The sequence below is a fragment of the Chiloscyllium plagiosum genome, unplaced genomic scaffold (genome assembly GCF_037043375.1).
Source record: "Chiloscyllium plagiosum isolate Xiang-an unplaced genomic scaffold, Cpla_swu_hap1 HiC_scaffold_4, whole genome shotgun sequence".
NCBI classification, from domain to species: Eukaryota; Metazoa; Chordata; class Chondrichthyes; order Orectolobiformes; family Hemiscylliidae; genus Chiloscyllium; species Chiloscyllium plagiosum.
In genome coordinates this window covers 81,324,219-81,351,620 of record NW_028270142.1, presented here as the reverse complement: position 1 = coordinate 81,351,620, position 27,402 = coordinate 81,324,219, and the positions used below count along the sequence as shown (strand labels likewise).

Genomic DNA, 27,402 nt, shown 5'->3' with positions numbered 1-27,402 from the left:
GGAATCTTTTGAACAACTCACTGAGGAGTTCTCCAGGAGAATGGTTTGTTTCACTCAAGCAGCTTCAGGAGAGATGTAACAGTTTCTCAGCGAAAACCTGTAACCAATATCATATTACTGGCCAGCTCTGTCTATAGCTGCACCATTAGCACAATCTGTATACTATCAGCTCCTGTTAAAGCATAGTGGAGCTGTTTAATATCAGCCATAGGTCACCTGGTAATTTACACCACTTTTAGGTGAGCTCAGGAATTAAACCACAATGGAGTGAGGTCAAATCAGTAGCATGATAGAATTTATTTAATTACTTCAGCTTCCATCTTGAAATCTCATTGTCCAGGCCTTTTTGGAGTAGATTTTTGAGAAAGGCACAATAAGTTATCACTCTCCCTGATACATGATTGGCACAATATTGCAAACATTTTTTATTCATTCATGAGGCTTGGATATGAGTGGCTGGCCAGCATTTATTGATTGCTCCTTATGATTCATATAACAAAAGCATGTATTTAAGACAATTGGAAACATTATATTCACTCCTTCATTGCTTTTCTTGAAATTCAAAGGCATCTATGAGCAGAAATTTATTTAAAATAAATATTAACAAAGCTTATTAATTAAGCCATTGTTTTCAGCCTCCCACCACAAACTCTCTTCCCCTTCTCTGCATCTTTCTCTACCAACTAAATAAGGATCAATCACATTGGAAGGATGTTGAAGGAGCCTTGGTGAATTGTTGCAATGTGTCTTGTATAAAGTACACACTCCTGCCGCTGTGATTATTGGTGAACATTTGTGAATGCTGAAGGTGGTGGATGAGGTGCCAATCAAGTCTGGATGATGTTCAGCTTCTTGGGTGTTTTTAGAGCTCTATCCATCCAAGGGGTGCAGAGTATTATATTATAGTCCTAATATATATCTTATAGGCGATGGACAGGCATTGGAGAGCCAATAAGGAAGTAACTGTTACAAATAGATTTGAGAGATTCAAAATGAATATCACTCTTATTCTCACCACCAGTATGTATACACTCAAGAACGCATTTTCATCACTCTACTATTGTGATAGCCACAACAAAACCATTCTAAGGTTAAACTAGAAGTAAGGATTATTTTACACACTCATATAGAAGGAGGGGAGGTCGGGGGTGATTCTAGGCATTACAAGCATGCATGGAACCATCTCATCTCTCCATAGATTCCAACACTAGCATTGTTGACCTGAAATTTTAACTCTGTTTCCTTCCATCAATGTTATTTCATTTACTATCGTCCAGCATTTTCTGTTTTTATTTCTACCTGACCTGCTCCTTAGTAATGGTATTGTCACAGTTGTGTTCAGGCATTTAAGCTGTACTTTTGAACAAGCTGCTCAATTTATTTATGGCCAGAAACTGCTTAGTGCATGCCTTATGAGTGAACCTTCAACACAACAGGCAATTACTGACAATATTTTCCATGGTCTGCTAAATGTCTACACAGCAGGCATCAAGTCAATTTGACCAAATGGAGATCAGCATTCTGGTAATGAGGATCACATTATTTTCTGCAATTGAAATAATCTATTTTCCCCATAAATTTGACTACTTACTTGCAAACATCTAGTAAATAGTTAGACCTCACATGAGAAAACTATTAAATGTAATTAAAATATTTTTACAGAAGTTAGATTGAAAACCCTTTTCTCAAAACTCCTCTCTTTGGATGTATTTTGCCTCACTAACTTGCCAGGTCTCTGTGAATGGTGTCTTTGTCAATGAATATATTGCTGGCAGTCTCTACATTTGCAATGGAAGCTTGTTGCATGTCAGTCTCAGTCTGGAAGTTTTCTTATACATTTTAAGCAATAGTTTTATCTGGTGTTTTATTTGTTTTGAAACATGTAAACAAAGAGTGGAACATTATCATCCCAGTTTTCCGCAAGGCAGGTATTTTTCTGGGTCAAAAACCTTAGATGTAAGAGTAGGGGGCCTTCCAATTTAGTCTTCCGAAGGCATTCAGTTAGAAAGTTGCCTCTAGTGTTGCTATGGAATGATGGATAGCAGGCAGAGAGACGAGTCAGGAGAATGAATGAATACACAAGTTTTAAAAGCCTGCCAGCAACTTTCACAATGTTGGCAGTGAGATTACTGCTGCATAGGGTTAGTAAATAGCTTCAACAAAAAATGCAAGTGAGACAGGAAAGGCCTCTACAAGGCTGTTAACCAACATCTCCAGGGTGTTATTCCCAGATGCGGTGGGACAACAAATATGGATCTGTTTCTGGAGGACAGGTAGGTGTGGAGCCAACAAGAATGCCTTATTTCTCGTGGTCTTCTTCTTAGAATGAACAATCAGGCATGGCTGAAGGTAGCTGAGGAGGTCAACAGTTGCAGTGTCATGAACAAAAGCTTCAGATACTTTGAGGATGATCAAGGTTAAGTGCCGTACAACTACTGCAGCAATGATTCTCTCACCTCCTTAACAGGCTTCTGTGCAGAAAGGCAAAAACTTTCCAGCCATACAGATGAATGTCACTTCATAGAAAGCATTTGAGAGCATCAAATGTCAACATAATCCAAATACTGCATTTCATATAATCCCTACAGTGCAGAAAGAGGCCATTTGGTCCATAGGGTTTGCACCAACCCTCCCAAGGGCATCCTACTCAGACCCAGCCCCTAATCTATCCCCCTAACCCTACACTTACTATGGCCAATCTACCTAACCTGCACATAGAACATAGAACTGTACAGCACAGTACAGGCCCTTCGGCTCTTGATGTTGTGCTGACTTTTTATCATGCCCTAAGATCAAACTAACCTACATACCCTTCATTTTATATCATCCATGTGCCTATCCAAGGGTTGCTTAAATGTTCCTAAAGTTTCTGACTCTACTACCACTGCTGCCAGTGCATTCCATGCACCCACCACTCTCTGTGTAAAGAACCAACCTCTGACATTTCCCCAAACCTTACTTCATTCACCTTAAAATTATGCCCCCTTGTGATAACCATTTCTGCCCTGGGAAAATGTCTCTGACTATTCACTCTATCTATTTGTGCCTTTCATGATCTTGTACACGTCTATATAGTCACCTCTCACTCTTCTTTGCTTCAGTGAGAAAAGCCTTAGCTCCCTCAACCTTTTTTCAGAAGACATCCCTTTGGACTGTAGAAGGAAACCATACTACCCAGCAGAAAAACATGCAGACATGTGGAGAACATGCAAACTCCACACTGACAATCACCCGAGGGTGGGATCGAACCTAGTCCCTGGCAGTGTGAAGCAGTAGTGCTGGTTACTGAGCCACCATGCCATCCAACTATTTTATTTCCAACTCTTTTACATATGGCAGGAAATGAGAAGTTATAACTCCCAGGAGAGGCATTGAACTAAGTGTGCTGTGCCCGTTACTGGCAATTCTAATGTCACTAGAGAAGGGAGTCCTGGAGTTTGGCTGAGTGGTAGCAGTCTAAGACATTGCTGTGAGGAAGATGAGGGTGCGACAAATAGTGAGTGAAATGTTAGGTAATCTTGAAACTGGAGCATCTTCAGTTGCTCAATTACATCCATTAGTGAGCATTCAACTTCTGAAATACTTGATGGCTTGGAAATAGTCTTGCATTCATGCTTCATAATTGAGGTCTTCTCTTCGGATGCACTATTTTCTGGTTGTGTGCCTTGTCCACCAGCACAAAGATTGTCACACTTATGCAGCTGCAATCTGTCATGTGTAAGCAAGAGCAGGTGAGGGAGGCAATGAGACATCAGAGTTTTCTGAGGCATGGACAGCCTTGTCAAAAACTAGAGTATTTTGTCCATCTCATAAATGCCCAAACCTCTCAGCCATGGAGCTCTACTGAAAAGGTAGTAACCCTTATGGATAATCGTGTGACAGGCTAACAAGTGGATGCAGAGCCAATGGCCTCCACACTATTTTGGCAATTTTGAATATTATTGATTGGTTCGTCACAGTCATCAGGCAGAAATACAGCCAATGTGTTCTCCTGCTCTTGGCTAGCAGAGGAGTGCAAATGATCCCTGGAAGAGTTGAAAGAAGCAGAAATGATGGTGATAGGGGTGATCCTGAAGATGCCACTTTTCTGATTCAGAATCTTTTGTGATTCCTTTGGCATTTCCGACCAGTCCACAAAGGTTCCTGCAGCTGCCCTGCAAGAATGGGCCTGTTTCAATTTGATGTCAAATTTGCCTCAGGAGTTACTGGGTTTTATCAGTTACCATTCAAAATAGTTGTTTCAAGCAGTTTCTCCCCAGTGCTAGCCTTGTTCTTTGCATCTTGGGCCTTCCTCTCCCTACAGTAGGTGGTTATCTGTGGCCACCAAGGTACTTGGCACTGCATAGACCTTTGGACCACTCATCACTCATTTTATATCACCTCCTCACCCTTAGGTTCCACTGGTCCCCAATGGCTTCTGTGGAGAGGTGCGAAAGCCAATATTTTAGGATAGTGACTCTTAAATATGGATGAGTACGAGTGAAGGTTCTGAGCGAGATAGAGAGAGGGTGGGAGAGAGCTAGAGCAAGACAGCTAGTGAGAGAGTGAGAGAGAGAAATGATGGAGCTAGGTGGTGTGTGGGAATTCTGGGAAATTTGCATTGTGGGTCTTGGAAGCAGAAAGCGTTAGAAAACTTTTCCTACCATCACAAGACCACAGATTCTTTTGGTGCACCATCTGTAGATTGGAGGGAGTACAATTCTTTAACCACTTCCACCCATGCCTCCTTGGTTGGCATGGCTGACCCTAGAAAGAATGGAGTCCTTTGGATCTAGCACCTAAGATTGACAGACCAGGGATCATGCCTCCTAAATCTCCATTCCATTCTTGTGGTTGCTGCAGAAATATTCCATGTATACTTTAACCTTTCTGACCCCTGCTAGGATTCTTTTAGTTTCCTTTTGGCAGATGTGGCAGGGCACATGGTGGCCTCATGGTATTATCACAAGATGTTTAATCAAAAGATCAAGGTAATGTTTGGGGACCTGGGTTAGAATCTTGCCATGATAGACGTGGAGAAATGTGAATTTTTAAAAATCTGGAAATTACGATCTAATGATGATCATTGTTGTTTATCAAGTTCATTGATGTCCTTTAGAGAAGGAACGTTCCTAGACTGGGTATATATGACTCCAGATTCAGAGCAATATGGTTCACTCTGCCCTCTGGGTAATTAGGGATGGGCAGTAAACGCTGGCCAAGCCAGGGAACCCTCCAGATTCTATGAATAAATAATAGAAAACTGGGATCCATACTTACCCACTCAGTGATTCCAGAAGCCAGGGAGAAGTCAACTATTCATACATTTGCTTTTCTGACCTATTACTGGTCCAGCTATTTTGGAAGAAATCACATTCAAAACATTCCACCCTATATGTCTCCAGATCCACAGCAACCTGTTTGACTTTTAGCCATCCTCTGAAATGGCCTACCAAAACAGTTCATTGGATTCAACCACTGCAATGTTGCTGGAAACTTTGGATAAAAAAAAAATTCTCAGCCTACTCAAAGTGAAAATCAGTCCCTGTGTTTAATGCACATTGTTTCTCTTATTCATTGGCTGTGTAATTGAGGCATAGAGTATAAAATCTAATAAGTTATTGATGAATCTTTTAAAAACATAGATAGGAAACAAAGTTGGACTAAATGGATCATTTTCTGACAGGCAGCCAATGATTCATGGGGTACCGCAGGAGTCAGTGCTTGGACACCAGTCATTTAGATGAGGAACTAATTGTAATATCTTCATGTTTGCAGATGACACAAAGCTGATTGGGCAGCTGAACAGGAGGAGGATGTAGAGATCCTTCAGTGTCATTTTGACAGTTGAAGGAATGGCAAATTCATGTTAGAGGAAATATAATTTGGACAAATGTACGGTTATTGGTAGCAAACACAGGTGATAGATTTGGAAAGTACAGCTGCAATGATACCTGACTTCCTTGTACACCAGTCAACAGAAATAAGCATGCAGGGGCAGCAGGCTGTAAAGAAGCCAGATGGCATATTGGCCTACATAGCAAGAGGGTTCAAGTACGGGAGCAGGGATGACTTGCTGCAATTTTGCATGGCCTTGGTAAGACCCGGAATTGTGTAAGTAGTTTTGGTCTTGTTATCTGAGGATGGATTTTATGGCCATGAAAAAAGTGCATTGAAGGTTCACCAGACTGATTCCTGCGAATAGCAGGATTGATGTAAGTAGAGACACTGGATCAGTAAGGACTATATTCATTGAAATTTAGAAGAATGAGACTAGAATCTCATAGAAACCTAAATAATTCTCACAGATTATACAAAACACAGAATGGATAATACAGATGACAGAGGAATCCAGAGCAATAGGTCATAGTTTAATCATATGAGGTAGGCCATGTAGGACTGCAACAAGGCAAAATTTCTTCACCTTGACCCTGTGGAATTCTCCGCCACAGAAAGAAGTTGAGGTTAAAACATTAAATATTTTCAAAATGGAATAATATGTAGCTCTTAGGGCTATAGGGATCCAGCGGTTTGGAGAGAAAGTGAGAGCAGGATACTGAATTGGATAATTAACCATTATCATATTGAATTACAGAGCAAACTCAAAAGACTGAATGGGTTACTCAGAAACATGAAAAATAGGAGAAGCCCTGAGTTTGCCTGTAAACTCTATATAGCACTAGTTCAACCTCAACTGAAGTATTAAGCAAAATATTTGATACCAAGTTGGGAAACGTGAGTCAAGAAAATTCTGAACTCTATACCTCCAACTTGCGAGAAATTACCTGGTTCCACAGGTTGGCGCAACATCAGGGGCCGAAGGGCCTGTACTGCGCAGTAATGTTCTATGTACCTGAATCTTTGGATTTTCATTCCAGTGGCTAGATACTAACAAGAGTCATCTGCGCAAAGCCCAAGAAAGAATTTGAGAGAGCGACAAGGACTCTCCTGGAACTCCCTTTCTAACAGCACAATGGGAGTCATTTCATCAAATAGAATGTCACAGTTCATGAGGACAGCTCACCACTACCACCATTTCAAGTGCAATTGAAAGAACATGTGAAATAAAAATTCAGGACACCACACTTAATAAAGATATAATGCTTTTAGACAGGGTGCGGGCAGATTAACAACTTTTCTAGGAATGAGGGACTTCGGTTGAGAAGCCAATTTAAGGAATCTGGTGTTGTTCCCCTTTGAGAAGTTTAAGGGAGATTTGATAAAGGTGGTCAAAATCATGAGAGGTCTAGGTGGAGTAAATAGAGAGAAACTCTTCCCGTGAGGGTAGGGGGTCAAGAACCAGAGGGCACTGATTTAAGATCAATGACAGAAGTAGTGGGCGGCACGGTGGCAAGCACTGCTGCCTCACAGCGCCTGAGACCCGGGTTCAGATGTGCAGGTCAGGTGAATTGGCCATGCTAAATTGCCCGTAGTGTTAGGTAAGGGGTAAATGTAGGGTGGGTTGCGCTTCGGCAAGTCGGTGTGGACTTGTTGGGCCGAAGGGTCTGTTTCCACACTGTAATGTAATCTAATCTAAAGTATCAAAGGTGACAAGGGAAAACATATTTTTGTGCTGTGAGTGTGCACTTGAGAAGGTGCTAGAGACAGATTCAGTTGTGACTTTCAAAAGGGAATTGGATAAGCAACTGAAGATAAAAATCAGTAAGCTTACAGGGAGAAGGAGTGGAACTAGGAAATGACTGTTGAGAGCCAATGTGGACACAACAAGCCAAGGTCCCCCTCTACTTGCTGTAACCAGTCAATAAGTTAAGCTTTATGTCTTTCCATGAACAGATGTTGTGCAGCTATTGATTTATGGTTCCTATTAATCCATATTTGGTGCACAGCTGAGGTAAATTGAAAACTGCCATTATCTTATAGTAAACACATTTTTTTTAAACCCTAGTGAGCAGCATGCCATGGGCAATTTCTAAATAGTTGTGTTTGATTTTAAAGAACAGGGAGGAGTGCAGATTGTCTTTTGAAAATGATGAGGCCAAATAGTATGAAAAGCTCCAAAGGAAAGAGTGCAGCTGTTCTGAAACATAAACATCTTTTGACATTGTTATAGTCTATTACTGGGTGATGCCACAAAAAAAACAATGTCCACTTCAGTCTCATTGCACACACCCTAAAAAGAATCTAAACAACTGTTAGCTTTACAGCAGGGATTGTAATGATTTGTGTAGTATGATGCATAAATATTCATTATAAGCAAATATGACATCCACAACTAAAGAAATTTGAAAATAAGTTTTAATATGAAGTTCAAATAACACTAAAATGGATCTTAATGGACCTTATATTTACATGGTTAACAAAATATTCTGTAAAATACAAGTACTGTATAATAATTGTCACCCCTGTTTGTTCCAACTGAAAACAACATTTAGAGTCATAAAGATGTACAGCACAGAAACAGACCTTTCAATCCAACTCGGCCCTACCAACCGGATATCCTAACCTAATCTAGTCTCATTTGCCAGCACTTGACCCATATCCCTCTAAACCCTTCCTATTCATAGACCCATCCAGATACCTTTTAAATGCTTTAATTGTACCAGGCTCTATCACTTCCTCTGGCAGCTCATTCCATACATGCATCATACTCTGCGTGAAAATGTTTCCATTAGGTCCCTTTTAAATCTTTCCCCTCTCACTTCAACCTATGCCTTTCAGTTCTGGACTCCTCCATCTTAGGGAAAATACCTTGTCTATTTATCCTGTCCATGTCCCTTATGATTTGATAAGCCTCCATAAGGGGTCACCCCTCAATGTCCAACACTCTAGGGAAAACAGCCCCAGCCTACTCAGCCTCTCCCTATAGCTTAAATCCTCCATCCCTGGCAACATCCTTGTCAATCTTTTCTGAACCCTTTCAAGTTTCATAACATCCTTCCTATAGGAGGGAAAATTGCACACAATATTCCAAAAGTAACCTAAAGGAAGTCCTGTTCAGCCACAACATGACTTCCCAAATCCTATACTCAATGCACTGTTTTGTTATCATCTTATAAGCACTACTATAGTTTAAAGTAATTGACAATAAACATAAATATGCAAAATACGTATCAGTAGTAGCAGTTATTTGTAGTGCAGACTATTATGATTCTATCAATCTCCAATGCAAACAAGACGATAAAATTGAAGTTAATTATCGATATATTAATGCAAAAACTCAATTCATTTATAGACTGATCCCTGTCTACTGCATTAGCAATGACATTAGTCCACTTTACCATTTTAAAATGAATGTACTCCATTGTATTAGGAAACAAAGCCATGTCATTTAAACGTAGATACCAACTGACAAACAGTTATTTCTAAGATAGTGATTGCCAAAAGTTAGCCACAACATAGTAAAATGCTTCCTTTTTCAGATAACCTACAATAACGTGTATGCTAGCACTGATGAACAAGTTTTCAATTTTTCAAATTTCTGGAGCTCAGCAGCTAGTAATTCGGGAGAGATTAGGGAAAGAGGTTAGAAAATAAAATATGTTGTTTGGGATGGAGGAGAAAACAGGAACCCTCTTGTAATATGAATAAATAGAGGAACTTGAGATCAAGAACAAATTAGCAAAAACATAACGATATTAGATGTCCTCAGAGGCCCACTTGAAGATAGTACTAGGGGGTACATAGTGTTACAAACTGGTACAATGTATATCAATATTTTGTTGAAGAAGTCCAATGTTATTTTTCCAAGTTTACTGAGAACTCAAATCTAGTTGGGACTGTAAGTGGTGAGGAGGATGTAAAGAGGCTTCAAATTTAGATATGTTGAGTAAATATGTAGCAGAATACAATATAATCTGGGTAATTGTGAAGTTATCCACTTCAGTAGGTAAAGTAGAATGGCAGAGCATTTTTAAATGGTAAATTTTTAAATGATTGAGAAATGTTGATTTGCACAGGGATTGGTTACATTGATCACTAAAAGGAAGTATGTACGTTCAGCAAGTAGTTAGGAAGGTAAATGGTGTGTTGACCTCCATTGTAAAAGCATTTAAGTACAGGAGGAAGGATATCTTACCACATTTGCAGTTATATACAGCATTATTGAGACAAAACCTGATGTACTGTGTGTTATTTTGATTCTTTCATCTAGGAAAAGATATGCTTGTGCTAGGGAAATGTAGCAAAAATTCACCATACTTATTCCTGAGATGGCAAGATTAGGGACAGAGTTGAAGAGGCCTTACTGAGACACAGAAGAATGATAAAGGATCTTATTGAGATGCATGAAATTCTGACAAGGCTGGTCAAACAATGGAGGAAATTTGTTTCTGCTATCTGAGGGAGGGACTGTTTGAAAAAGAGGTCATGGTCTCAACATAGAGTCATAGAGATGTACAACACAGAAACAGACCCTTTGGTCCAACTCGTCCATGTCAACCAGATATCCTGAACAGCCATTTAGGACTGGGATGAGGGGAAACTTCATCAGTCATAAGATGGTGAACCTGTGTAATTTTCAATCACATAAGGTTGTGGAGGTCAAGTCATAGAATATACTTAATAAAGAAATGCATAGGCACTAAAAGCCTCAAATGGTATGGGGAGAGACAGCAAGAGTACTGAGATAAAGGATCAGCCATGATCATACTGAATGCTGGAACAGTGGCTGACTGTTGCTCCTATTTTCTAACTTAGTATGTGTTTGCGAGAAAGACACTGGAACAAATTGTGACTTTGGACAGGTTTTGCAATGGATTTTCTATCTCTCTTTTTTATTTTCACTAATTGCACTAACTTACAGAGTCCAAATTTGCCCCATTGAGTTTGTAAAGTAAAAATAGGGAGGAATCTTTTTGGGACCAAATTGAAGAGAAGGAGCAACAGGAAATTCACTTAAACAAGTACATAAGGATTGTAAGTTTGCTCCCTGAGCTGGAAGATTTGTTCTCAGACATCATCAGTGACCCTCTGTTGAAGCACTGGTGTTCTGACCCACTTTCTATTTCTGTGGATGATATTACCTCTGGTTCTTTTTCTGAGAGTTTGGTAAATGGGATCCAAATCGCTGTTTGTTGATGGAGTTCCAGTTTGAATGCCAGGCCTCTAGGAATTCCTGTGCATGTCTTTGTTTAGCCTGTCCTAGGGTGAATGTATTGCCTCAGTTGAACTGCTGTCCCTCATCGTCTGTGTGTATGGATACTAGTGACGGTTGGTCATGTCTTTTGGTGGCTAATTGGTGCTCACGTATCCTGGTGGCTAGTTTCCTGCCGGTCTGTCCGATATAATGTTTGTTGTAGTCCTTGCAACATATTTTGTAAATGACGTTCGTTCTGCTGGTTGTTGGTACAGTGTCCTTTAGATTCATCAAGAGCTGTTTCAGTATGTTGGTGCTAAGGGGCTGCAATAGTCTGGTCGTCATCTCCGTGATGTCTTTAATGTATGGCAGGGTGGCTTCAGTCTATGGGCGTGTTGTGTCTTCTTGTTTAGTTCTGTTGTGTAAGAATCAATGGACTGTGCTTATCAAGTACCCATTATTCTTGAATATGTTGCATTGGTGCTTTTCTTCAGCATCTTGTAGTTTCTGGGTGCTGCAGTGTGTTGTGGCTCATTTAAATAATGTCCTGATGCAGCTCCATTTGTGAGTTTTGGGATGATTGCTCCTGTAGTTGAGTATCTGGTCAGTGTGTGTCGCTTTCCTGTGGACGCTGGTCTGTAGCTCTCCATTGGGTTTGCATTCTACCATGACGTCTAGGAAGGGGAGTATGTTGTTGTTCTCTTCCTCTTTGGTGAACTTTATACCAGTAAGGATGTTGTTTATGTGTTTGTGGGTTTCTTCTAATTTGTTGCGTTTCATGATGAAATGGGTGTCATCCACATAGCAGGCCCAAAGCTTGGGCTGGGTCGTGGGAAGGGCTTTTTGTTCTAACCACTGCATGACTGCTTCTGCTAAGAATCTTGATATTGATGATCCCATGGGTGTCCCATTGATTTGTTTGTAGCTCTTGTCTTTGAAGTTGAAGTGGGTAGTGAGGCACAGGTTTACTAGTTTGAGGATGCTGTCCTTGCTGATGGAGTTGGTGCTGTCTGGTGTTTGAGTCTTTGGTTCGTCTAGTAGTGCGGCCCGTTGTTTCTTTGGCTAGGGTATTATTTATTGATGTGAATAGGGACGTCACATCGAAGGAAACCATGGCCTCGTCGTCCTTTACCTTGGTGTCTTTGATTATGTTCAGGAATTCCTGAGTGGAGTGGCTTCAGTCTTCTACAGGTATTCCAGTTTGTGATTAAGTTCCTTTGCTCATCTGTATGTCAGTATGGCAAGAAGTGAGACTAGGTCAGAAGGGGAGGGGGGGGGGGGTGAGGTTTGTGTACCTTTGGTAATCTGTAGCCCTGGGGTGTGTTGGATCCTTCAGGTTTCATTCTTTTGTTACAACACAGCGGTGAACCCTTCTGTTAATTAAACCAAACACACAGAAAAACTCACCTCGTCTCATAATCTGTTAAAGTATGAGTGACAGAGAACTACCCAAATTCCACTATTTAACCAAAACCTCAATTTGATTATTTAATGTAAAACTGAATATTAAACAACAATTTACAGCTCCTTTCTCTTTAACATTTGTTGTCTACCTCCCACACTGAATAAAGCCCCTATTAAATTTACAGCAATCTTAATTTTCAAAACCAGACAGCAGCTGCCATCTCCAGTGTCAATCTTCCTCTGTTTGTAGATCTTCCTGGGTTGTCTTCGGTCTTCTGCTGAAAAGATGTTTCATATGATAAAGGGACCTGTGTCAGAGAATGTGGTGAATAGCAGTCTTTGATGCTTTTTCTGGTTAACTGTCCAAAATGCCTGCTTTTTTTTATACCTCAAATATCGGATTGTCTCATTGGTTCGATGTAGTCAAAACAATTCAAATTCAATTGGGTTTTAGTATCTTGGGGCATAATTTAAACTAATTGGTTATATTTGAATTGCTGTGAAAACAACTGAGGTACCTAGGTTACAGTTAAAAGTTACTTCTTTCAATTTTCTAGCACATGACATGACAGGTGCTTGCCAGCTTTCAGTTTTCACAGTCTCTTAAAAGTACAGTACAAGCCTTTAACTTCATAGCACTTTGGAGGTCTGTCTTGTTAACTTCATCTGTCTTGAGTAGTTTCCTCAGAGATGCTGTAATATGGTTTTCTAGTCAAGTCCATCACCACCTGTTGGTAGGTGTCAGTATCTGCAAACAATGTGTTTGCTTTTTCAATATATTATGTTCTATTCAGGATGATGGTCATGCACCCTTTGTCTGCCAGTAGGATTACAATATTTCTGTCCTTCCTAAGTCCTTTCCTTTCTTGTGTGTTGAGGGTGTTCCCTTCCTTCTTTCTGCTTAGTGTTGGTGCTATCTGTCTGATGGCCTGCTGGAATTTTCAGTAAGTCCATTGTCTTACAGGGTTGATCACAGTGCTGCTAGGAAGTCCTTTTAGTCTGCGTCCCTGTGGTTGAAGTTCATTCCTCGTACGAGGACGGTTTTTTCCGTGCCTGAGAGTGGTCAGTCTGACAGGTTCTTTAGCAAAGTCTCTGAATGTTCTGTGTCATTGCTGTGTGGGAGCAATATACCCTGCAAGGACTGCACCAAACTTTATATCAGACAGACTGCAGGAAACTAGCCACTGAAAGACACAACCATCACTAGTATCTTTACACACAGATGATGAGGGACACCAGTTCGACTTTGACAATACATTCATCCTGGAACAGGCTAAACAGAGACACACACAGAAATTCCTAGAGGCCTGGCATTCAAACTGGAACTCCATTAACAAACATACCAATATGGACCCGATTTACCAACCTCTCAGGAAAAGAACTGGAAGTGATATTGCCCACCATAACAGACCAAGACATACAAATAGAAAGCGGGACAGAACACCAGCGCTTTAACAGAGGCTCACGGGTGATGTTACTAGCATGGTGATGAAACATCTGAGGACAAATCTTCCAACTCAGCAAGCAAACTTACAACCTGAATCACAACCTGAGCTACAAATCTTCACAAAAATTGTAGTTGCATAGAGAGTCAGGGAGTGATATATTGTTATTGAACTTAAAACTTCAACTCTTTTTCAGACATTGCCAGACCTGGTGAGTTTCTGCATCATTTTCTATGTTTATATTAGGGAGAAATAGTTTGGTGAAGGAACAGAAGAGGAATCCTGACTAACTTTGCAGTTGAGGAGGATACCTGGCATTGCTGTGTACAAGAAAGACAACAGATATCACAGGCTAATCTCATCCAACAACACAAGCAATATCATATTAAATATATGAATAATAATATTGCATGTACTTCTCCTCGGAAGCAAAAATGAAAATTGATGTCACAGGGCTCAATCTACTGTTTATTTCATTCCAAGGTTATAATAGCCCTTTAAGTATATCCCTTAGTTTGCTGATAAAGTTAATTGATCTCAGCCAGAAAGTAAATTCTTGCAAGTATTTATCAATTCCACACATACTAAAACACAATTTTGAACTAAAGCTTTTGAAAATGTGTCTCATTCATAAGACCACATTTTTGAAATAATTTTTCAACTATAGATTTCTAGTAGGGATCTTCACATGCTGGCAATATGTATTGGAAATTTGCTTGCACAAATTCTGATGCACATAGGGAGTAATGAAGCTACTTACTTTGTGAAATACAAATTTCTCTTAAAGAGAACCAGAGAAAAAATAACACTTTTCTGCTTTTGTGTTTGATCTTCAGATAACATGGAGAAATCATTGAGACAATAACAGAAGCCATATTATTGCCAATCCATGGTAACCTCAAATATTAGGATCTAGGCCTGGTCTCCCAGTGACACTATAACCCATTCCCATTCTTATGGTAATATCCCTATGTTTACAAGTGCTACCAAAACCTCAAAAAGAAAACCACTTATTTGCTTCATTGACTATTGCTCCACCTCTGACCTCTTTACCTTTTTTCAAAATCTTTGAACCTATCATATCTTCGTCCTTCTCTCTTACTGAAAACAATCCTGTATGAATCCTTTATTTTCACCTTTCCCACAATACCTAACAGCCCTAGACCAATGTTAAACATTGTCTGTATTATTACTATGATGCTTCAATTATTTTTGTGGCTCTTACATTACAGGACCTCCATCAGCTGGCGGTGACAATGATAGAAAATATTGAGCAAGGGTGCTGAGCAATTTGCTGCAGCATAAACTGATGTTGATGCTGAAGGAAGACTCCTGGAGCAAACAAACACAATCTTGCTTGGGAAAAGACGGTGTGTCTTTGGTGCAGAGAGGGCTGACGGGAAGAGAGCTGAAAATGTGTTGCTGGAAAAGTGCAGCAGGTCAGGCAGCATCCAGGGAACAAGAGAATCGACGTTTCGGGCATAAGCCCTTCTTCAGGAATGAGGAAAGTGTGTCCAGCAGGCTAAGATAAAAGGTAGGGAGGAGGGACTTGGGGGAGGGGCGTCGGAAATGCGATAGGTGGAAAGAGGTCAAGGTGAGGGTGATAGGTCAGACTGGGGTGGGGCGGACATGTCAGGAAGAAGATTGCAGGTTAGGAAGGCGGTGCTGAGTTCGATGGATTTGACTGAGACAAGGTGGGGGGAGGGGAAATGAGGAAACTGGTGAAATCCGAGTTCATCCCTTGTGGTTGGAGGGTTCCTAGGCGGAAGATGAGGCGCTCTTCCTCCAACTGTTGTGTTGTTGTGGTCTGGCGATGGAGGAGTCCAAAGACCTGCATATCCTTGGTGGAGTGGGAGGGGGAGTTGAAGTGTTGAGCCACAGGGTGGTTGGGTTGGTTAGTCCGGGTGTCCCAGAGGTGTTCTCTGAAACGCTCCGCAAGTAGGCGGCCTGTCTCCCCAATATAGAGGAGGCCACATCGGGTGCAGAGGATGCAATAGATGATGTGTGTGGAGGTGCAGGTGAATTTGTGGTGGATATGGAAGTTTCCTTTGGGGCCTTGGAGGGAGGTGTGGGCGCAAGTCTTGCACCTCCCGCAGTGCAGGGGAAGGTGCCGGGAGTGGAAGTTGGGTTGGTGGGGGGTGTGGATCTGACGAGGGAGTCACGGAGGGAGTGGTCTTTATGGAATGCTGATAGGGGAGGGGAGGAAAATATATCCTTGGTGGTGGGGTCCGTTTGGAGGTGGCGGAAATGACGGCGGATGATACGCTGTACATGGAGATTGGTGGGGTGGTAGGTGAGGACCAGTGGGGTTCTGTCCTGGTGGCGGTTGGAGGGGCGGGGCTCAAGGGCGGAGGAGCGGGAAGTGGAGGAGATGCGGTGGAGGGCACCGTCGACCACGTCGGGGGGGAAATTGCGGTCCTTGAAGAAGGAGGCCATCTGTGTTGTACGTTTTTGGAACTGGTCCTCCTGGGAGCAGATGTGGCGGAGACGAAGGAATTGGGAGAATGGGATGGCATTTTTACAGGGGGCAGGGTGGGAGGAGGTGTAGTACAGGTAGCTGTGGGAGTCGGTTGGTTTATAGTAGATGTCTGTGTTGATTCGGTCGCCTGAGATAGAAATAGAAAGGGCGAGGAAGGGGAGGGAGGAATCTGAGACTGTCCAGGTGAATTTGAGGTTGGGGTGGAAGGTGTTGGTGAAGTGGATGAACTGTTCAACCTCCTCGTGGGAGCACGAGGTGGCGCCGATACAGTCATCGATGTAGCGGAGGAAAAGGTGGGGGGTGGGGCCTGTGTAGTTGCGGAAGATGGACTGTTCCACATATCCTACGAAGAGGCAGGCATAGCTGGGGCCCATGCGGGTGCCCATGGCTACTCCTTTCATTTGGAGGAAGTGGGAGGATTGGAAAGAGAAGTTGTTCAGGGTGAGGACCAGTTCAGTCAGTCGAAGGAGGGTGTCAGTGGAAGGGTACTGGTTGGTACGGCGGGAAAGGAAGAAGCGGAGGGCTTTGAGTCCTTCGTGATGGGGTATGGAGGTGTACAGGGACTGGATGTCCATGGTGAAGATAAGGCGTTGGGGACCAGGGAAGCGAAAATCATGGAGGAGGTGGAGGGCATGGGTGGTGTCTCGAACGTAGGTGGGGAGTTCTTGGACTAAGGGGGACAGGACCATGTCGAGGTATGCAGAGATGAGTTCGGTGGGGCAGGAGCAGACGGAGACAATGGGTCGGCCGGGGCAGTCAGGTTTGTGGATTTTGGGCAGGAGGTAGAAGCGGGCGGTGCGGGGTTGTGTGACTATGAGTTTGGAGGCGGTAGATGGGAGATTCCCTGAGGTGATGAGGTTATGGATGGGAAGAGAGGGCAGGCAGAAAAAAAATCTTCAGGCAAATGAAACCTACATGATCAGCCCATGTGTGTAGTATAAATATTTCTTTATTTATCTTTAATTTCCCTTCCTGTTTATCATGATCTGATGCAATTGGAAAAAATAATGTTTGCTTCATGACATTTGGGCCTTCTGTGGGTTCAAATCTTATGTTATATGCAGTTCTTAGCAACCATCAGCACAGCCACTTACAACTCTAAAGTCTTGAATGTTGTTTGATTCATTTGCTTGGTTCCAGAGATAAGCATCCAATTATAGGTAGTTCACCTTCAGGATTGCATTCCCCTTTTTGTCCCTTATATTACTGTCTTGATCTATTCCTATTTCTCATCTGCATGTTGCCCTTCAGCAAAATAACTCATGAATCTGAAGTCAGCCTAGTATGTATATTGATGACGCGTGTCTACTTCTCCTCTACCCCTTACAATTATTTCCTGTTTTAAAGCTGCTGTAATAATACATGTTATTAATGTTACACTTGGACCAGTGCCCCTAAAGAAAGAGACTGAACACTGGTCATTAAAGTGACAGATAAGATTTGCTAAAAAAAAGCTTTGAACAGCATCCCAGAATGACATTTCCATACAGCACAGTGCTTGAAGTTCAGAAAGTAACAATATAAAACAAAAAGTGGCTATTCACTTTGGGTAACACATGTCCCATTTTGTGTGATGGAATATGAACTTGGCACCAAAACAATGCCACTTACATTATTGGCTGATTTGTCACTTAAACTAAAGCAACGTATTATGAGCTAGTTTTGGCATACAACTGCAAGCCACAGAAAGAAATGACTTCAGCACTTAGTTTGCCAACCACCTCAGTTAATTTGAGGAATACAATACAAAGTCCCTAATGAATTGACGTTCCTTATGTAATTACTGTTGCCTGTACTCTACGTGAGCTGACAGATTTCTGCTTTGTTACTCTCCCTTTTGCTCTTTGTTTAGTTGTGTAACTAAAACAAGTTTTGCACATCTGGGACTTATAAAGACAAGAAAGTCAATAATAACTTAAGTGTGTGATCTCTTGCAACATCTAGTAAGACCATTTCCCCCTCAGCCCTCCCACTTCCATGAACTCTCCTGTTTCTTTTTGTTTTCTATTCAATGATACAGAATACTGGGTAGGCAAATGACTGAAGGGGAGAGAAAGAACCAACACACTTTCTTAAATTTGATTTAATTCAGTGCAGTGTCTTTAACTGGTTTCCAGATTATATTGGTAACTCAGGCCATTCTCAGGTTTGCTGACAGAAAGATTGAAGAGAAATCACAAAGAGAACTAAATTTTCTTTTCAATTTTTGTGCTTGAACTAACTTCTGTAAAAAAAAATGAATGATCTTGCTGGACTCTTAAATTGGCCATGGCAGAAAATATGAACATATTTCCAGACCCTTCTGAACATGATGTATTATTTAAACATTTTTAGTGAATGCAAACAGAAAGGAATTAGACAGAGGCTTTTTCCATACTGGTGGATAATGTCACCTTTATGCTAAAATGAACACTAAACTTTATCAGCTACTACATCATTTTGTAATGGAAATTGTAAGGAGGAGTGAGTACTACACTATTAGCGTCATGATCTTCCAATTAACACGACAAGATGGATTTTTAGCACTTGAAATGCCTGTCATTGTCATGTGACGTAAATCAGAAATGGGTAAAATGCATAAGTATACAAATCTGGGATTCTAAGTCAGTTGCTCTTTCACCTCTAGAGGGAGAGCAAGGCTCAAGGCTAATGTGTCAGCCTGGCTTGGACCCTGCTGTCTTCAGGTTGCTGACTGGACAGGTGCCTCCACTTCACCTGTGAGGTGGAAAATGACTGGGCCCAGCTCAGTGGGGAATCTATTATCAGATCTTGACCTCTGGAAGTTATAACTAATTTTTAATACCCCAGTATTTTCTAAAGCTTGTCATTTATAACCGCTCCTGATCTATTTTTCTGAATTTCCTAAACACGTGTGTGTGGTAGCAAATAAATTCTCCATGTGTTTTGAACGTTTTGTTAATAATCCCAATCTTTCATTTAACGTATTATTATTTTGCTGTGGGTTTATGGGGGTCCAAAACCAGGATTTGGCCTACCTCGGCCTACCTCAGTTAAAATCAGGAGTAAAATGGGACAACAGTAAAGCAATCTATACCACACTCCTTCAGGCTTCAGAGGAGGTAGGCAGTCATAAGTTAAACTTACCCCATTCTCCCTTGACTGTGACACAAGCCACTGCCCATTCTGCACACTGCTTGCACTTGCCAAGTGTTTCCTCCTCACTTAGTCATCAGTACTTGGAAGATTTGTTAATATTTCCCATTTTTTTGGTGAGTAAGTGTCTTACCCTTCTTTCCCATATGCTATTGTCTGATTGTCCAGTGGCTAATGCTCCAGATAAGGCATTATCCATGCATACTCCTATCACTACAGTCTCTGTTTGCCAAGTCTATTTACTGAGAAGATAAATGCTCATGGGAATAATAAGTCATTCAAATATTATTTGTAGGTTGATTTACAGTTCTAAGATTTTTTTGCAATTCATCACCTTTTCGATAACAAAGCAAAGCACTGAAAATATCTTTCAAACATTAGGCAGCACCTCTGGAGATTTAAATCTGCCTTTCCCTCTCCAAAATGCTACCTAGTCTGTTGAGTTTTTCTACAACTTTCCTTGTTATTCAGTACTTCTTTAGCTAGTCGTCAGCTTTCTTCATGTTTGTTAGCTAACGTTTGCATAGAAGAATAACTATTAAACCACACTCAATTTCAATATGGTATATTGAAGAACATATTAAGGCCACATTTATGAAACATATTTTTGATCTCCTATCAGAACAAAAGAAAAAATAAAGACCTGTAATATAGAATGTCTTTCATGACCCAAGTCATCCCAAAGCACCTATAATCAATAAACAAAAAAGCGAAAGAACTGCAGATCTAGGAATCTGAAACAAAAACCAAAATTGCTGGAAAAACTCAGCAGAATAGCATCGTTCTGAAGAAGGGTCACAGGACACAAAACATTAACTCTAATTTCTCTTCATCAATGTTGCCAGACCTGCTGCGATTTTCCAACAATTTATGTTTTTGTACCTACCATCAATTGACTACATTTTAAATATAGGCGTGAATATTCCCAGGGGCATTGGGAGCTCATTCTCAGGATCATTTCTGACTACTCAGTCATTTCAGAATGCACCTGCCAGTTTAAATTTAAGGTGAATAGTTAATTAACAGACTAGCGCCAAATGAACATCCAATCAGGACACAGGGAAACCAACAGCCTTGCTCTGTCACTAAACTAAGTGCTGCTCATGGCCAAGCACTATCTACCATCCTTTATCAGCATCATGACAGGGCTTGGTACATCACAAGGCTCACAGAAATACACGTCCATAAATTCCACATTCGGCAAAGCTGTGACATGCAAAGACAGCAGCTATGCCATTCTCTACTGGTGTTAATTAAATCTCAATCATTAGTAATGCAGTATCAACCTCCTCTGATTTATTGGGGTGTAGTCACAATGGGAGGCTCATATGGCATCTGTAAGTTTGTAGATCATTCGTGAAATGATCACTAAGCAGTTCACTAAACAGCTTAACTGTCCACCCATTATAAGCATGTACTAGCTACCAGGAAGAAAAATTAGGAGAAGATAGGAACCTATTGTAATGATGGCCTAATGCTCACCGGATTACAGAATTGTTACAGTATGGAAGGAGTTAATTCAGTCATGGAGTCATTGAGATGTACAGCACAGAAACAAATCCTTTGGTCGAACTCATCCATGCCGACCAGATATCCCAACTAAATCTAGTCCTGCTTGTCAGCACCCAGCCGGCATTCCTCCCTTCCTATTCATGTTCCCATCCAAATGCCTTTTAAATGTTGCAGTTGTACCAGCCTCCGCCACTTCCTCTGGCAGCTCATTCCATACACCCTCTGTGTGAAAAAGTTGCCTCTTATGTCTCTTTTTTTTAAATCTTTCCCCTCTCACCCGAAACCCACACTCTCTAGTTCTGGACTCCCCCACCCCAGGGAAAAGACCTTGTCTATTTACCACTGGTTTGATGACCCAGTGCCAATCTCCTGCCTTTTCTCCCTATCCTTGCACACTATCTCTAACCAAATAATCATCTAATGCTCTTTTGAATGTCTCAACTGTACCTGCATCCATTGCATTTTCAATCAATACATTTGATACACTAACTACTTATGTAAAACCATTTTTTCTCACATCACCTTGTTTTCACATCACTTTAAATCTATGCCCTCTCATTCTTTTCTTCGTTGACGAGTAAGACAGTTTGTCCCTGTCTACTCTATCCAACTTGCTCATGATTTTGAAAACTTCTCAGCCTTTGATTCTCCAAGGAGTACAGTCCCAATCTCTATCCATAAATGAAATTTCTGTTTCTCTGAACCAATCTGCCAAATCGCTTCTGAATTCTCTCCGTTGCATTTATATCTTTGCTATAATAGTGACCATAATTATACACAATAACCCATTGGCGGTCTAACAAGCACCTTACAAAAGTTTAACATCACTTCCTTGTTCTTGTACTTCTGTCCCTATTAATAAAGCTGAGAATATCTGTCCTGTCACCTTCAATGACCTTTGAACTTCAAACATTCCATGCCTTCCCTCCTTACCAAATTTATAGGACTGGGAAATTCTTAAATGCAGTCACTGTTGCAATAAAGGAAACACATATAACAAGTTGCAGACAGTGTGGTCCCACAAAAAAAAATGTGCTAATGACTCACTATACTGGTCGATTGACACATTTTACTAAAAAGATAGTGAGGACTGCAGATGCTGGAGATCAGAGTTGAGAGTGGGGTGCTGGAAAAGCACAGCAGGTCAGGCAGCACCTGAGGATATTTTAGGCATAAACCTTTCATCCTGATGAAGGGCCTTTGCACGAAATGTCAATTCTCCTGTTTCTCGGATACTGCCTGACTTGCTGTGCTTTTCCAGCACCCCAGTCTTGACATTTTACTAAGGACTCACTACCTCCCCTTTGGAATAAACTCTGGCATCTTTTGTGTCTAGACTAGGCATGGTCTCCACTTAGCTTTGAATAAAAAAAAGTACTCCTGGTACAATGCAGTACTTCCTCAATAAAGCCTCCACTTTTAAAAGTGAAGTACTTGGAGCAGGACATGAACAGACAACCTTCTGATTCAAATGTGAAGATGAACCACAGCACACCCTCTCATCAAGTAGGCCACAGCGAAAAATTTCTTCTAACAGTCTTCAACAACTTATCAACATAATATTGCTTTTTCATAACACCAAAATACAATTACCTCTTAGAACAGAATAGAATCCCTACAGCGTGGAAGCAGGTCATTTGGCCCATGGAGTCCACACTATCCATCTGAAGAGCATCCACCTGGACCCACCTCCATAATGCTGCATTTCCAATGGCTAGTCCACCTAACCTGCACACCTAGACATTATAGGCAATTTAGCATGGCCAATCCATCTAACTCGAACATCTTTGGACTGTGGGAGGAAACTGGAGCACCCCCACACAGATACGGGTAGAATGTACAAACACTACATAGAGAGTTACCTGAACGTGGAATCAAATCCAGGTCCCTGGCGCTGCGAGGTAGCAGAGCCAACCACTGAGCCACTACGCTGCCCTCTTGTATTATGATAAAAGCAAACACACCTATCTTACCCTCTCACTTTTTATACGTTTTCATAATGGCACTGAAGTGATCATACAAATCAACCCACTCTATCTGTTTTTCAGTACTGATAGGTTTTAGGAAGCATCTGAGAGCAAGATTTCTTTAATACATATTGTATGAAATGTTCATTATTGATTTTAATCATCACCTTTAGCAAGTTAAATTGACAGATTGAATCATATGTATTTGTAAGTCTAGTGGCAGATGATGATAGATCGACCTCTAAGAAGCCCAATTTTCTTGCAAATGCATCAGAAAAGTAAATTAATGATTTGTTTTACATAGATCAAAGTAACATTTTTCTTCAATGTGACGTAAATTGTTCCATTGTATGTTTGACATTAATCAGTAATATTAAAACGAGAACACGTTAAGAAATCAACAAAAACAGCTTGCAAACATTTTTTTGTTTAGATTAGATTAGATTACTTACAGTGTGGAAACAGGCCCTTCGGCCCAACAAGTCCACACCGACCCGCCAAAGCGTATACCACTCAGACCCATACTCCCTACATTTACCCCTTCACCTAACACTATGGGCAATTTAGCATGGCCAATTCACCTGACCTGCACATTTTTTGGATTGTGGGAGGAAACCGGAGCACCCGGAGAAAACCCACGCAGACACAGGGAGAACGTGCAAACTCCACACAGTCAGTCACCTGAGGCGGGAATTGAACCCAGGTCCCTGGCACTGTGAGGCAGCAGTGCTAACCACTGTGCTACCGTGCCGCCCACTGCCATTGTGCCGCCCACAAATTGCGACCAAAAGTTTAGAAAGGTGCTTTTGGAAAGAAAGGTCTGTGATAGCAATAACCAAAATGTGTTTAAAATTTAAAGAAATGATTCAAGATGTTCAACAAAATACTTCCCATTAAAAAAAAACTGATCAAAAACATCCAACTGTATCTTACTGAAGAAGCTAAGGGTAGTGTTAGATTAACATAAAAGAATTAGAATGTTGCAAAAGAAAACCTGAGATCTGGGAGTATTTCAAAACCAGCAAAAGTCCATCAAAAGGATGATAAAAAGGAGGAAAAGAAGACCACAATGAGGTTAGATGAAATAATGACAGGGCATAGTAAGCTGTTCAACCACTGAAAGACAAGTAACTTTGTATGGTGGAAGATCAAGGGCTTAGTGGTTTACACTGCAGCCTCACATTGCCAGGAATCTGGGTTTGATTCCACCCTCAAGAGACTGTTTGTATGGAGTTTGCACACTGTCCCCATTTCTGCACGGGTTTCCACTGGGTGCTCTGGTTTCCTCCCACAATCCAAAGATGTGCAGGTCAGGGGAATTGGCCACACTAAATTGCCCAAGTGTCCAGAGATGTTCAGGTTAGATGAATTAGCCATTGGAAATTCAGGATTCCAGGGGTGGGGTAGGTATGGGTAGGATGCTCATTGGAGGATCGGTGTGATCTTGATGGACCAAATGGCCTGCTTCCATGCTTCCATGCTTCTATGATGATTCCGTGATAAAGCTTGAATGTTATTAATGTTCAAATTATCTTAAATATCTGGAAGCTTCCTCAAAACGTACCAGAGACAGGGAAAAATTAAGGGATTTAAGAGCAATTTGATTGCAAGAAGTAGAATGCCCATCAATTGACAGAATGAGAAAGTATTCAATTCCTCTTTGATGGTTGATGAAGTGGAAGTGTTTTTACATGAGGTGAATGTGAAAAAGGGTTTCCATATTTTGAATTCCAGGAAGATCTTTCCAATGGAAAGCAGCATAATCTGCTTGGCAGCTGATGACACATAACCTAACTTAGAAATGTAGGAGCAATATATCGGCCACTTGCCCTACAAGCCTGCTCTACCATTCAATAAGATCTTGGCTGATCTGATTTGGACTTCACATTTGAGTTTGTGTCCCATAACCTCTGCCTCACATTTCTTTCAAAAATTGAAATAATTTTTGTATAAAGTCAAAAACTCAGCCTCCAATACCTTCTGAGAAAGATTTGGAGGTGCTGGTGTTAGACTTGCATGCACAAAGTTTAAAATCACAAAACACAACAGGTTTATTCAGAAGCATTAGCTTTCAAAGCACTGCTCCTTCAACTACCATATTACATTGCTTGCAACCTGTTTTCATTCCTGAAGAAGGGCTTATGCCCGAAACATCGATTCTCCTGTTCCTTGGATGCTGCCTGACTTGCTGCGCTTTTCCAGCAACACATTTTCAGCTCTGATCTCCAGCATCTACAGTCCTCACTTTCTCCTCAACCTGTTTTCATTCCCTTGTAGATTCTCTACCACCTCTTGAGAACTTACTTTCCTGCCTGTCATGGTTTCATTGGCAAATTTACCTACTATACAAAGTAGAACAAATCACGTAAGCATCATCTGGCCGACTAGAAGATGGAAGTAACAATAGGAAAAGCTTGCAATAATTATTTAAGTAGGAATGACAGAATCCAAAATAATAATTTCATCAATGCAATCTCATGGAATGATCTGAACTGTCTTAAAATGAAACATCCTTAGGCATGCTTCAATTGGGAGACATTAAGTAACCAATATTGTGTAAATTGATCTCCAAGCTCATAAATAAATCCAGTTAATATGAATACAGTATTCGTACCATTTCAAACATTTTTTAACAACTAAATTAGCATTGGTTCATTTGAAATATGAACTAACAAACATGAAACCCAAAGAGCCAACACTTGAATACCTAGTATCACTCCTTCCATTGGAAGGCAGTTGAAGCAGATATTCTACCCAATGTCCTAAACATGCCATGAATCTGACTAACCTTCTTGGGTCAAAGCAGGTTCCTGGCAGAATTTACAGAAGAAGCATTGGGAATCTTTCTTTCCTGCCCCAGGAACAACTGCCAGCAATATTGGTCATTAGGCCTGCTGCAATCATTTACACAAGGAAATGAATAGGCTTTGGCAGCCTTACCTACTGTCTCAGCAGATTGAAAAGCAGATGGGGATGGAAAATTATAGTAGGTCTTGACTCCCCAGCATTTCACTCTCAATTTTGGGAAACAATCTTAGTAAATACATATTTGTCTATTATAAAAATAAATCAGAACAAATTTTCTGATTTCTAACATTATTTTTTAGCTCAGCATCATTATTCAGCAATAGCACAGTCACCCTTACCTTGTACAATGATGGATGCTGAGGACTGGATGGAATCTTGATTATTACTGGCATGACAAATGAACTGGCCATGGTCCTGGAGAGTAACATTCCGAATAAAGAGGCCACCTGATGGAGTTGTGGTGTATCTGGAATGTGCAGGGAGGAGTTCTCCATTTCCTTTCGTCCATGTAATTCGAGGCTGAGGATGTCCAATTGCACTGCATTCCAGAGTGATACTCGATCCAACTAGAACTTCAGTGTTCTGTGGCTGAATCACAAAATTGGGCTTTGCTACAGAGAAAATCATGCCACATTAACACTGTCTCGCTGGCAAATGGGCTAAATATACAGTATGTATGATTAATGTAGCAGAGTTGTTTATTTTAATCATTCTGAGTGACACACACACACACACTCAAAAAAGACACTAGAACAGATGAATGGAGAGTCAAATAAAATGCGTGGAATACTTCATGTAGACGCCAATCAAGAGTGATATCTAAAATATTTATGCTGAGGGTCATATAAGATCAGGCCATGACTCAATGCTCCTCTTGAACTGAATTACCTCACAGTACCTCTAACTTCCTCTGGGTGTTCTTGGGTTTATGGAAACAATAATGAGTGAAATTAGACATATATCTGGGGCCAAAAACAACTACTTACATTTACATAGAACAAATGGGCGGCACGGTGGCACAGTGGTTAGCACTGCTGCCTCACAGCGCCTGAGAAACGGGTTCAATTCCTGCCTCAGGCGATTGACTGTGTGGAGTTTGCACGTTCTCCCCGTGTCTGCGTGGGTTTCCTCCGGGTGCTCCGGTTTCCTCCCACAGTCACAAAGATGTGCAGGTTAGGTGAATTGGCCATGCTAAATTGCCCGTAGTGTTAGGTAAGGGGTAAATGTAAGGGCATGGGTGGGTTGCGCTTCGGCGGGTCGGTGTGGACTTGTTGGGCCGAAGGGCCTGTTTCCACGCTGTAATGTAATCTAAAAAAAAATGGGAACAGGCAATCTAGGAGAGGGAGGTGGTGTGAAAATTACATCTAGGTAGAAACACTTTTTCTAATTCTTCCACATTTCTAGGTTGCCAAGATTGATTGAAGCAGCGGAGGAAAATTTAGCTCTTCAGAGTCCCCATTGCATATTACTTTCAGATCACACAAGATCAGTTAATGTTATCAGAAGCAAGATCTGCACTCTCGGGATATTGATTAGTAACATCAGATATCAACACTGAAATAAGGATTAAGAAACCTTTAAAATACATGGCCTTTATAAAATAATGTTTACTAACTCTTTCAGATTTGTTTACAAATACAACAACATCAATCATATTGG

At 41.0% G+C, this 27,402-nt stretch overlaps 1 protein-coding gene across 3 annotated transcripts in view; it reads right to left on the bottom strand.

The window, feature by feature from the left end:
* LOC122549088 (peroxidasin homolog) overlaps nt 1–27,402 on the bottom strand; it is a 589,463-nt gene that overhangs the window by 181,891 nt on the left and 380,170 nt on the right. For all 3 annotated transcript variants that reach the window (XM_087986415.1, XM_043688312.2, XM_043688313.2), the window contains exon 10: nt 26,082–26,354. In XM_087986415.1, the coding sequence (XP_087842541.1) occupies nt 26,082–26,354 (273 nt within the window). The remainder of the gene's footprint in view (nt 1–26,081; nt 26,355–27,402) is intronic.